Consider the following 13,474-nt stretch of genomic DNA (forward strand, 5'->3'; position numbering starts at 1 on the left):
TAACTCTATTGTCTCATGATTTCATAGAAATAAGAAGTGTTTTATGATCCAAGCACACAATTTAAGACACAAAAGTCAAATAAACATTTTAAACCAGTTTAATTTAACCATATAACAGGAAGTTGGGACCCCACCAACAATTTTAGGTAAAATGAAATTCAATGAGAATCAGAATGGTTTAAAAGTGTTTGTCTGTTCAGATATTTTATCAACTGTCCTCTGTGTTTCCTAAAAAAAAAAAACTTATCAGTTAATCTAACTACAACCAAAATTCAACTTTCAAGAGTGTAAAAGTTTCCACTGCTTCTTCCTTACAATCCAACTTGGGCATTTTGGCTATCCTTCCTTCATCTTGCAGTAAGATGTGTCACTTTAAAATGAAGAAACCAAAATGCCATAATCAATAACTTGTGCTGTTGTGCCCAGTCTTCTTCTGATGAAGGTGAATTCTGTCCTTCAATGGAGATGGGAAATTCGGCTGATGAAGCAGAGAGTAATGGATCTCCTGTGATGAATGCCCTGCGATATAGTTTACCACGTAGAACATATATAAGCAAAAGAGACTGCCTCCTGCTTTCTAAAGATACAGAAGAATCACCTTTCCCATCCTCGGACAATTTACATCACCAATCTGATCTGGCACCTGAAATAAGATGCAGCTTGAATGCACCACACACTTCAAGGAATTCCCACATAACGGAAGGCATTAAAGATGTCAGTGCAATTAAAATGCTATTATCCAGCATTTCTCCGAAAGCAGATAGGGGGGATTTGAACAGTTCTGGGAAAATGTCTCAGGCTTTAGTGGTAAAGCAAAAAGAGGCTGGTTTATCCGGTTATAGTCCTGGTAAACAAGGAAAGCAGGCATTTCTGAAAGCACTTGCTCAAGAATCAGATTCCTCCAGCGAGCCCTTAGTGTATACCAGTCTAGAGAAAACAGACCAGATGGTCGAACCCAGTGTGTCTAGAAAACTCTTTGATGAACATCAGCATAGCCATAGTATTCCACTCACTGATTCCCAAAAACTGTTGGACAGTAGAAATCTGTCTCCGTCAATGCAAGAAAGCCACCCCACGGAAAGCTATGATTGCATTTTACAAATTATTGAGGATGGAGATGAATTAAATGATTATCAGGCAGACCTAATAAGAAGAAAAAGGAGTGAGTTTAAAATATCAGATGATGACTCAAACGGTAGAGTAACTGCCGGTGAGATGGAAGAGCACGCTTCTTTCACTGAATTAAATGACAGACATGTATTTGAAGTGAAGTCCCCAGATAGAATGATAGATGATGAACATGAAGACGTGGACTTTGAGAAAGTGGATCCTTTGAGAGATGAATATCTGCATATCTTTGATAGGGAACAAAGCCGTAAAGAATTTGGCTTTCAAAGACAACATGACACATCTGGTGAATTCACAAGCATGACTCAGTTCTCCTGGGGTTCGTTAGAACTTGAGACAATAAATGAGGAACAGTGTGAGTCAGAAACTGACCCACAGGAGACGGAAAGTCTATGTTGCAAGATACATTTTTCTACCGAAAATGAAAATCCCCCAGATACAGACATGAGCATTCAGAAAGAGGCTGTAAGGAATATAATGGTAGAGAATAGTTATCCAACTGAGAAAGATGACGGGAAACAACAGCCAAATGAAATGGCTCATTCCGAACTTAAAAAACGGCTGATAGAAGAAGAATCATTGATCAAAGAAAATTCTTCCAAACAGGAAATGCTTCACAGTTTTCCTAGAAGCTCGGTGGCCAAGCTGTCGAAAGCAACTGATGAAAATGAAGGACTGGAAAGATTAAGTGATACAAAAATATGCCAAGATCCTAAAATTCCTAAATTAAAGGTGCTCCAAAATAATCAAGACATTGCTAAATTCCCAGAACAATTAAAAATGCCTACACAACAGCAAAGCCTGGAAAATGATCCCCAACTTAACAAAAATGAAGAGGTACTGATTTACAATTCAAAAATTTCCAATGATTATTTATTTCAATTTACGATACCTAATCACCTCTTTAAAATATGGATCAATGGTGGTGGAAATAATTTACCAGAATTTATTGATGTGCATTTATATCCACATATACACTCACCTAAAGGATTATTAGGAACACCATACTAATACTGTGTTTGACCCCCTTTCGCCTTCAGAACTGCCTTAATTCTACATGGCATTGATTCAACAAGGTGCTGAAAGCATTCTTTAGAAATGTTGGCCCATATTGATAGGATAGCATCTTGCAGTTGATGGAGATTTGTGGGATGCACATCCAGGGCACGAAGCTCCCGTTCCACCACATCCCAAAGATGCTCTATTGGGTTGAGATCTGGTGACTGTGGGGGCCAGTTTAGTACAGTGAACTCATTGTCATGTTCAAGAAACCAATTTGAAATGATTCGACCTTTGTGACATGGTGCATTATCCTGCTGGAAGAAGCCATCAGAGGATGGGTACATGGTGGTCATAAAGGGATGGACATGGTCAGAAACAATGCTCAGGTAGGCCGTGGCATTTAAACGATGCCCAGTTGGCACTAAGGGGCCTAAAGTGTGCCAAGAAAACATCCCCTACCACCACCACCAGCCTGCACAGTGGTAACAAGGCATGATGGATCCATGTTCTCATTCTGTTTACGCCAAATTCTGACTCTACCATCTGAATGACTCAACAGAAATCGAGACTCATCAGACCAGGCAACATTTTTCCAGTCTTCAACTGTCCAATTTTGGTGAGCTTGTGCAAATTGTAGCCTCTTTTTCCTATTTGTAGTGGAGATGAGTGGTACCCGGTGGGGTCTTCTGCTGTTGTAGCCCATCCGCCTCAAGGTTGTACGTGTTGTGGCTTCACAAATGCTTTGCTGCATACCTCGGTTGTAACGAGTGGTTATTTCAGTCAAAGTTGCTCTTCTATCAGCTTGAATCAGTCGGCCCATTCTCCTCTGACCTCTAGCACCAACAAGGCATTTTCGCCCACAGGACTGCCGCATACTGGATGTTTTTCCCTTTTCACACCATTCTTTGAAAACCCTAGAAATGGTTGTGCGTGAAAATCCCAGTAACTGAGCAGATTGTGAAATACTCAGACCGGCCCGTCTGGCACCAACAACCATGCCACGCTCAAAATTGCTTAAATCACCTTTCTTTCCCATTGAGACATTCAGTTTGGAGTTCAGGAGATTGTCTTGACCAGGACCACACCCCTAAATGCATTGAAGCAACTGCCATGTGATTGGTTGGTTAGATAATTGCATTAATGAGAAATTGAACAGGTGTTCCTAATAATCCTTTAGGTGAGTGTATATATATATATATATATATATATATATGAATATTTAAACTTAACAAAAGACTTAATAAAAAAATAATTGTTGTTGTTTCTTCACAGTTTGTTGTCTAAATAAACCTCCCAGCCACGAATCATGTAAGCAGAGAAACAAACCAAACCAAAAACCAAACCAAGAAAAAAAACACCCATAACCTTGTGTTAATCTGTACAGGTACCACAGTGTTACATTCGGTTCACTTTCTTTATTTTGTTATTTATATGACTCTAATGCAATGAAACAGGTCATGATGAGGTAAAAACTTTGAGTTTTTGTTTTTCCAGCAAATGTTGCAACTCATTTGTCTTTTGTGTCCTTCCTGAATTAATGAAGGTCTTTTTTTCTCCTTGTTCTCAGTATTTTAAGCCTTATTTCTGAAGCTTGCACTTGTCTGTACAGTTGCATTGCTGCTTTATTTATTACTGAAATAACATTGTTTCAGCTTAAATGCCGATACAAATGACTCATTCATTTGTATCGTTGGTGGTGATGGATATTCTCTGATAAAAAATAAGTGTTGCCTTTTTATAAGACAAGAAAAACATAGAAGCTTTGACTTGGCAGAAGGTGGCGGGAACGCTTTTCACATACACACACACAAAAAGTATTCCTGTAAGTACCTTCTCATTTATGTTTTTTCAATTTTGAAAAATTATTTTTTTGTCCACAATTCCTAGAAGTTGGATAATTCTATTTGTCTTTATAGAGAAGAAAGGCATTGGACAGAGCTGACTACACAACCCGGTCAGAAAACATGGAGTTGCAAAGGTCTGTCAAAGGTGAAGAAATCTTAAAGCTGACTCGGTGTGTCAGGGAACTCGAGACCTTGTTGGCAGAAACGAAGAGACAGAAGGAAGGTATGGAGGGTGAGATGAAAAAACAGAAGCAGATAACGGACGAATTAGGTCTGCAGAAGACAAAAGCAGAATATGAAGCAAAGCAGTACCGTGTGGAACTGGAAAATGCTGTGAAGGGCAGGGCTGCAGCAGAGCAGGAGCTGGGACATCTACGCCAGCTTCTCATACAGTCTGAGACAAAGCGGTCCGCCTTAGAAGAGAGTCTAAGGATGCTCAAGAGTAAAATTGAAGAAAGCACGTTGGCCAGAAGGCGGCTGGAGGATCATCTCAAAAGGAAAGACTCTGACGTCCAAGGTTTGGAGCAGCACCGAAGAACATTGGAAGGAGAACTCAAGACAAAAGAGGCCGCGGAAGTGGAGCTTTTAAACCACTTGAGACACCTCGAGCAAGACTTTGTCCAGCAATCGGAAGCCAGGATACTCAATGAAAGGCTTTTTTCTGTCACGAGGGAAACCACTCAGCAGTCTTCCTTTCCCTCAAAAAGCAGCCAATTTCTGATTTCAGAGAGGGAGTCCATCATGCCCCACAAGGAGCTGGAGTTGAAGAAGGCAGTCGAGGAGCTTACTTTGGTAAAGAAGAGAGCTGAAAGCGAAATTAAAATCTTGAAATCGGAGCTGAACTCGCTCCTGCTGCAGAAAAGTGCAGCAGAAGAAAAGGCCCAGCGTTTTAAAGACCTCTTGGATGGTGCTAATGCTAAGGTCAAGCAGCTCCAACTTGAAATCGAGTCAGGTTGGAATAACTCAAAACTAAAATCAGAAGAGCTGAGACATGACGCCAGTGACCTTAAGATTACCGTTTACCGCCTTCAAGAAGAAATCAAATCTCTTCAAAGGGACAAGAGCTCAATGGAACAAGAGGCTCATTTCCATAAGACCGAGGTCGAGGGCTTGAAGGAACAACTTAAAATAAAGCATGAAAAGCTGCTTCAAATACACACCTTTGAGCACGAGAACCTTCAGAAAAGCAGACATCTAGAAGATGAGCTCACTAGCAAACAGGCTGAAGTCGACAATCTGAAGTATAAGATCAATGAACTCATGAGAATCAATGCAAATCTGGATAATGATATCAGTAACCTGAAAATTAACCTCGAATCCCTTCAAAAGGCAAATGTTTTTATCGAGCAAAAAGCAAAGTCCCAAAAAGCAGAAGTGGAGAATTTGAGAGAAGTGCTAGATAAAGTCAAAGAGGAGATCAATCTGAAGATCAAGGCAGAACAGGAGAGCCTGTTAAAAATCAGGACCCTTGAGAGTGAACTGGACCAGAGCAACAGATTGGGGATTCATCTGAAAGAACAACTGGAAGAAACCAAGAAACTTAATTTTGAAACTGAAAGGTCCATGAAGAATGTGAAATCAGAGTTGGACAAAGCCAGTTTGGAAAAAGGTAGTAGAGAGCAACAGAGTAACATATTCAGATCGCAAGTGGATAGCTTAAAATCCCAGTTAAAAATAATAGAAGATGAGCTGATGAAGAAAAATCAGACGTGCCATGAACTTCAGCTGAAATTGCGGAACTACAATGAAGAAGTGAAGAAAACGGCAGAACTGCAACAAAAAATCAAAGCTCTGAGCATGAACAATTCCGGCTACGAACAAGACATTAGGAGTCTGAAGTCTGAGCTTAATTCTGCTAACATGGACAAGAAACTGGCAGACCAGAAAGCCCAGGCACACAAGGTGGAGATCGATGCCTTGAATGCCAAGCTCAGAAAAGTGCAGGAAGAACTGCAAAGGGAGACCCAAGAGAAACAGAAAAACTACTCTAAAATCAAAGAGCTGGAAAATGAACTGCAGAAGATGAAAATGACGATGAAAGAATTGAACACAACCTCTGAAAAATCCCTGTCAGGTTTGAGACTGGAAATTGCAGTTCTTCAGAAGGACAAGAACACATTGCAAGAGAAAAGCCAGGCATTGGCATCTGAAATCACTGTGTTAAAGGGGAGGCTGGAGAAAGCCCTAGAAGAAATTAAGCAAAGACAAATGGAAGCTATAGTCAACCAACAGAAATCCAAAAAGCTGGAAGAGCAACTGGAGAATAGCAAGCACATGTTGGACGATTTGAAAGGCAAAGTGGACTTGCAGAAAAATGGTCACGAACGGCAGCTGCAGTTACTTAAAAGTGAGATGGAGCAAAAACTGAAAATACAGGAGTCCACAGTGAAACTGGAGTTTGATAAAAAATCAAGAGAGCAGATCCACACTACAGAAAGCACTGAGAGAGAAAAGAAATATCTCCGGCAAGAGATGGAGCAGCTGAAGGCATTCAATCAGAATATCCTGAGGAAAAATCAAGAATGCCAACAGGAATTAGACAAGCTACATATCAAGATGGAACAGGCAGAGAAGGATAGAACCGCCGCCAGCCATGAACTAGTGAGAGCAAAAACTCGCGTCAGTGAACTCGAGAACGAGAAGATCAAATTGAAAGCTAATGTTCTACAAACCGACAGTATCAGAAAGGAAACCTCGGTTGAGAATACAAGGCTGAAACACACGGTGGCAGAGGCTGAAAGGAAACAAGGGATGGGAGAACAAGAAGCGAGATCACTCCAGGAGCAAATTGCTAGCTACAAAAAGGAGGTCAGCAACTTGCATGAAAAAGTGGCAAAGCTTGAGATGGAAAATAAGAAGGTGAAGGAATTCGAGATGCTGAGTTTAAATCAAAGAAATCTGCAGGGCACCAAAGACACAATGCTTAGGCAAAAGGCTGAAGATGAAGTGTTGGTGTTGAGGAATGAGCTACAAATTACAAAGCAAATGGTTATGTCCAAAGAGGAGCTGAAGCAAAAATTGGAAGAGGAGTTACGAAAGATTAAATTATCATTAGAGGTATATACATATATATTATAATTTCAATATTTAAATCATCTTTGTTCTATAGTTCTGAAAAATGACGGCTGTGTCATAGATAATCTTGTCATCGTTAAGTAGCTCTGTCCATTCTATTTGGATGTTTTATTTTCTGTGCGCTTAAGTATTAGCCAAATAAAACTACTAGTACTGCTATTTAAACAGTGCCTCAAATAAGAGTATACATCTACTTCTTATAAGACCGAGGCAGTCTTCAAAACATCATGTTCTAACTTTCTTTTTTCTAAAAAGCTCTTTTTGCTTGTTCATACTATTCAGACTAGATTTTTAACAGTTCTCAATATTTCATATCTGCAGATTGCTAATATGGAGAAGAGTAAAATGACAGAAGAACTGAGAATATTTAAGCAAGGAAAGGATACTATTTGCAATGAACAGAACTCATTCAGAGATCTGGAGTCTGCTTTCAACAGCCTTCAGAGTGTTCAGAGCTCACAAGCCATACAACAGAACAGCCAGCAAAGCAATTCAAACACGGTTGTGAAAATGGAGTCTGTGATCACGACAAAGAAAAGGTCAACATTTGAAGACTCAGTCCTGGGTTCAATGTATGTTACAAGTCATAACAACAAAGACATTTTCTCATCTTACAATCAAGATACGAGTTCAAACAAGATAACAGAGTCTTCTCAGGCCAAAATAGATGTGATAAAAGTCGGCGACTGGAACCCGACCAGAGGTGAAAACAAATTGAAATTCCAGGGCCTCAGGTACTATGTTAGTGGTAGGCAGCTGACTGAAGCCAAACTGTTAGACAGTGACACCATCCAAAAGTTAGAATTAGGCCTGAAGACGGTTGAAGAGGTACAGATGTCTCTTGAGAATTTACTGAACAAAAAGTCTGCTATAGCTGGACTTTACCTGGAGTCAAGCAGGAAAAAGATGTCCTTTTTAGAGGCTGCCAGTAAAGGCTTCATAGCGAAAACATATGCTGTAGAGTTTCTGGAAGCGCAGGCAGCTACAGGGTTTATTATAGATCCCATGTCAGGTGATAAGTACTCAGTTGAGGAAGCGCTTCAGAAGGGAGTAGTTGAGGAAGAGTTAAAAGACAAGTTACTGGAAGCTGAGAAGGCTGTCACTGGATATTTACATGGAGGTAAAACATTGTCTGTTTTTCAAGCAATAGAACACAGGCTTCTTGAAAGACAAAAAGGAAAGAGAATCATTGAAGCACAAATAGCGACTGGAGGAGTGATTGACCCTCAAAGAAGCATTCGTCTGCCTCCAAATGTGGCCCTAGAGCAGGGTATCTTAAATAAAGTTACTTTGCAACACTTGTATGAGCCAATTAGCAATCCTAAAGGCTTTCACAATCCAGATACAGGACAGAAAATGTACTACTTTGAGCTGGTAAACATGTGTGTATTTGATGTTGATGGCAGTGTTTTTCTCCTGCCTTGTGGTGACAGACATCTGTCAAGTGTCTCATCAGCTAAGGGCCATAGAGTTTCTGTAGTTAACACTCGTGTAAGTGCAGAGATGACCACATATGAGGCATATAGAGATAAATTTATTGATAATAGGACATACCTGGACCTCTCAAAACAGGAGAGTATGTGGAAGGAAACCACAAGTGTTGGTTCAGGTGGAGGCACTGTGCATTTTTTGATTGACGATAAGAGTGGTAGGCGATTTTGTATTGAAGATGCCTTTAATCAGGGGATCATTAGCACAACAGAAGTGAACAGCTATAAAGCTGGGACCATGACCATCAATGAGCTTGCTGACCTTCTCATAACAAGGAAAACTGTGCCTCAAGTTCCTGCCAGCCCAATTGCTGGAATATGGGACTGCAACAACAACAAGAGATACTCCATTTTCAAAGCTATGCAACAAAACCTAGTTGACAGGTTCACTGCTGTGAGGCTTCTGGAGGCGCAGGCCTGTACAGGGGGGATTTGGGATCCATCCACAGGAGAGAAGTTTGCTGTTTCCAAGGCCCTCCAAAATGGCCTGCTGGATGAAGCCTTGGCTCGTCAAATCCAAGCCACTGAACAAGCCTACACTGGAGTTGTCCATCCCCAAACCAAGAAGCCTCTGTCGTTGGGAACAGCAATGCAAATGAATCTGTTCGCCAGAGATGTGGGATTCAGATGCCTAGAGTTTCAGTCTTTGACCGGAGGCTTGATAGATCCTGAAAAACGTACACGCGTCCCGATAGAAGAAGCCGTCCAAAATGGTTTAATTGATGCCGCCACCGCCTTGCAACTGAGAGATGAAAAGTCTCAAACTAGAAGTCTAACCTGTCCAAAAACAAAGAGGAAAATATCTTTTAAGGATGCTTTGGAAAGAGGAGTTTATGATAGTCACACTGGACTTAAACTACTGGAAGCTTCCAAACCCCAAGGTGTGGGGGTGATGACCCCTCTTTACTATATTTGGTCATACTGATCACCAAACCTTTTGCCTACACAGTTAAACTCCTCCAATAAATTCTGTCAGATAAATTTTACATCAAAAAATGGTAAATCCTTCAGAAAAAAAATGGGAAATGATAAAGAATGCATGATCAAAAGAATTTTATAGATTTGACTGAAGCAGTACACACATTAATAACAAACGAACAAGAAAACAGTGACAATTATTATGTTATGTAATGGTACTAGGTTGTGGGAAAAATATAATCTTTTCAATTATTAAACTTAAAATTTGATATAATTCTAGGGATAAATATGTCTTATGGGAACCATTGTTGTTTTTATATCACTGTGAAACTGGATGCCTTGTTTGTTTAATAACACCACTATCTGTTTCTTATTGCTATCATGTATTGTATTTCACAAATTGTTCAAGGAGTTAAAAATGTATAGCAACTGATATGGGAAGTGTACATATTCATTGAAAGAGACAAGGAGAAAAACCCTTTTGATGAAAATACTATTTTCAGAAATGTGTAAAAAATATGGTACCTGGAATGTCTTTGTTTATTATTAAACTTTATTTACTCAAAACAGGTTTGAAGCAATATTGCTTAATATTTTGCTGCCAAAAATCATGCTTACAGAGTACTGGCTGGGAGGTTTACCTTTTTTAATTCCACTCTTCATTTTATAGGTTGGTGGTGGGTCCCAACATATGTTTCCACTTGGTTTTATAAAACGTATTGCAATGAATAAACCCCATGGAATACACTTAATTGGTATTTTTCTTTTCCGAATCCCAGAAATCTATAAAGGATGAGAAGAAGGAACATGGTGAAAAAGTTAGCAAGTTATTAAATTGGGTATCCAATGTGAAAACAAGCGTCAGTAAAGAAGACAAGGTTTTGCAAGATGGCAAATCTGACACAAAAGAGACTTCTAGTAAGACCCAGGTAATGATACAGTAAGATACACACTCAACCTAATGTATCTTCTGTCTGTTTTTACAGAAAAGACCACGAACTCAGTGCAAAAATATGGAAATCTTGTCAATAACTGAGATAGTACATGGCATAATCATGAAGGGGGACAAACTAACAAGTGATCACTTCATAAAGATAATAGTCAGTCATATGCTATTCACAAGAAACACTAGGCCATATTGATTATAGTTAAAGGTCATGTTATGTTTACCAGCACATAAAAAACAAAACTTTCCATAACCCCTATGCCATTTCTCACTGCTATGTGGTTTTCCTCATTAGATAAAATGGGTATTAACAAGATAAAAGTTTGATGAAAATGACCCAAGGTAACCAATATTTGTGTTTCTCCACAGTGTCATAGAATAGTATATATCACCCAAATCTAGTAAAAACTACATTCAAAGCTGAAGAACAGTTATGTACATCACATATATATTGACCCAATGCATTTTCTATCATATATATTTGAGAAGCGTGACGTAAATTATCCAGACTATAATTTACTCCTACAGAAGGGTGTATCCTTGTTTTCCTAGTGTGAATCCATACACCAGAAATAATTAAATATTAATTGAAGTACCATCTATATAATAAAAACATTCCGAAAAAGGTGTTTCCTTTTTCAGTTTCTCTGTTGTTCTACACTTCGGAAACATATAAACATATAATTTGTAACCATAAACAGAATTAGCAGAATTCCTGTGTTGTACACTGTGTGAGACCTGGTGACTAGTATGTAGAAATCATCTGTCCCTATAACACACTGTGTCATCCATTTTAAGTACAAAGGGCAAAAAATGAATCTGCTCAAAAATATAGAACATATTTTTAAAAATCAGGTTATCCCTTTTTGTCCCCCCCCTATAAATAAAACAAAATAAAACTTTTGGCACATTTTATAAAATCACAGAACAAGCAGTTTTGGAAATGATCACTTTAATAATATTAATAGTATAAATAATAATGCATTATATAGACTACTCATTTTACATTTCAACATAAGCTTCTTTCAGTTACAGCACAGTTTTTATTATTTAAATATTTTGCTACTAACTGATAAATTCTAAAACTACTTACACTCAGACAGATGTTTTCTACAAGTTATCTTTCCTAATCTGTTTATGTAAAAAGCACAGGCCTCCAATAAGTATGCACATTACAGTACCAGTGGATAATTACAATATCATTGTTAAAAAATAATGTAATTGTGCAATAATTATGTGACAATTCCCTTACCGAAAGCACTTCAGTTAACTCAGATCACTTCAAAAGTAGTTTTATGGCAACAACAAAACTGAATTTACGAGATGAAGTACATATGAAAGGTTTGTTGTCTAGAAAAGATTGTTACATTGGATATAAAAGAAAATCATAATAAAATCAATGACTATAAACAACTAACTTCAGTCAATTTAATTGATCTGGCATTGCAACTAAATAAAAATACTTTCAATTAGGGTAATATACAAGCAGTATTATTAATAATCACTATCATATTTATTATCATCTCCAGATAGCGAGTCTCCAGGTTTACTACTAGTTAAACGACTACAAGGCCCCTTTTTGTTTTTGCAGCCTTATACATGCTTTTCTTTGGACTTGGACCATAGTAATACCACACTGGACATAGTATTACCATACAATACATATATATAAAAACACAAGCATCGCAAATAGTAAAACAATTCAAACTAATGCCAAGGATAAAAAAGCCTTTCATTTTATTCCTATCTTAATCCTACACAAATTCCACAAAACTGCCTGCTTCCATATACTTGTAAACATACATATACATTTTGTAATATCAGTTTTTTATTTTCACAAATACAATGTAATTTAATGTATTTAAATATTTTTAACAATATATTCAGTGCAATGAACATGAGGTATACCTATTTTTCACATTTTAAATGTGTGCATAATGTAACAGACTTTCTACTGTAAGATATAGATAAGCATGTTAAATGTTGTATTATCTACAGCTCAGTGTTAATATTACGTGTTTGCTTTCTTCCTTTACAGGTTTCAACAGAAGAAGTAGCTGCAAAGAAAGAGCAAATTGCTGAAGCTTTGAGAACTACACAAATTATTCTGGCTAAACACAGTGACAAGTTAGTTTACTTTCCAATTTACATGTTTATTTTCCTGAATTGGCAAAATGGCTATACAGATGAATGCAGTCAAAATGCCATAATGCATTGCAACATAATAAAATATCCTAATGCAGACAAACGTATGAAACGCACCTGTAATTCAGAATTAATGTAATATCGCAAACATTCAGTAAAGGTGTCTTTTTTTTATATAGAATGTCAGAAGATGAGAGACAAGAAACCAAAGAACAACTGAAGTCCTTACAGCAGGCGTACAATGATTTATCTCAGCAGAGTCTCGATCAGCTCCAGGCACAACAGAGTCTTCCAGCCGAGCAGGTAAATGTGAAAAAAGAAAGTCAGAATTACTTTGACACCTGGTATCCTGACAACTGAAAGCAAGAAACAGAAGTACTGTCTCCCACTGCATGGTAAATAACTAACAGTTGTTCTTGTCTGTGTGGTCTTTTTGCATGAGATATCAGGTCTTTGTTTTTGTCACATTCACACTAATGGTTATAACAATACCATCACCACGATCAAGGAATACGGTTGGTATCCTGCTTTTTGAGGTTCTCTACAGGTTTGTTGAATTGTTTTTGGGGGGGTGGGTGGGAAATGTTTGTGATTTTTTTATTTTAAATGTGTTTTGAAAACTGTATGCTGTAAACATGCATAGCATGGGTTCTAATTTCACCCACATTCTAACTTTTCACAGCCAAAATGAACAAACAAAAAAGCCTGAGGATTTTATCTTCATAGGTCCACACTAAATCAATGCTTTTAATGTGTTCTGTCTCTAACTAACTGTGTTTTTGCAAGACATGGAAGATTCTGTTCACAGATGCATGCCAGCTTTTATTGTGCCTCCTCTTCTTGCTGTTGAAACACTGACACAGATTTTCACTTTTGCGTATGAACTGCTAACATTCATATGCTTTTCTTATTGGTAAGTACATGTT

The 13,474-nt window shown here is 38.1% G+C and overlaps 1 protein-coding gene across 9 annotated transcripts in view; it reads left to right on the top strand.

The window, feature by feature from the left end:
* The window catches only part of dst (dystonin), a 135,148-nt gene that overhangs the window by 63,815 nt on the left and 57,859 nt on the right, over window positions 1-13,474 (top strand). For 5 of the 9 annotated variants that reach the window (XM_066696826.1, XM_066696822.1, XM_066696824.1 and 2 more), the window contains 3 exons: window positions 10,237-10,386; window positions 12,442-12,530; window positions 12,728-12,851. In XM_066696826.1, the coding sequence (XP_066552923.1) occupies window positions 10,237-10,386; window positions 12,442-12,530; window positions 12,728-12,851 (363 nt within the window). Of the gene's footprint in view, window positions 1-426; window positions 1,966-10,236; window positions 10,387-12,441; window positions 12,531-12,727; window positions 12,852-13,474 lie in introns of all 9 variants that reach the window. The other 4 variants (XM_066696819.1, XM_066696823.1, XM_066696821.1 and 1 more) reach the window with 1 other exon arrangement.

Source organism: Amia ocellicauda, chromosome 23, assembly GCF_036373705.1.
Source record: "Amia ocellicauda isolate fAmiCal2 chromosome 23, fAmiCal2.hap1, whole genome shotgun sequence".
NCBI lineage: Eukaryota > Metazoa > Chordata > Actinopteri > Amiiformes > Amiidae > Amia > Amia ocellicauda.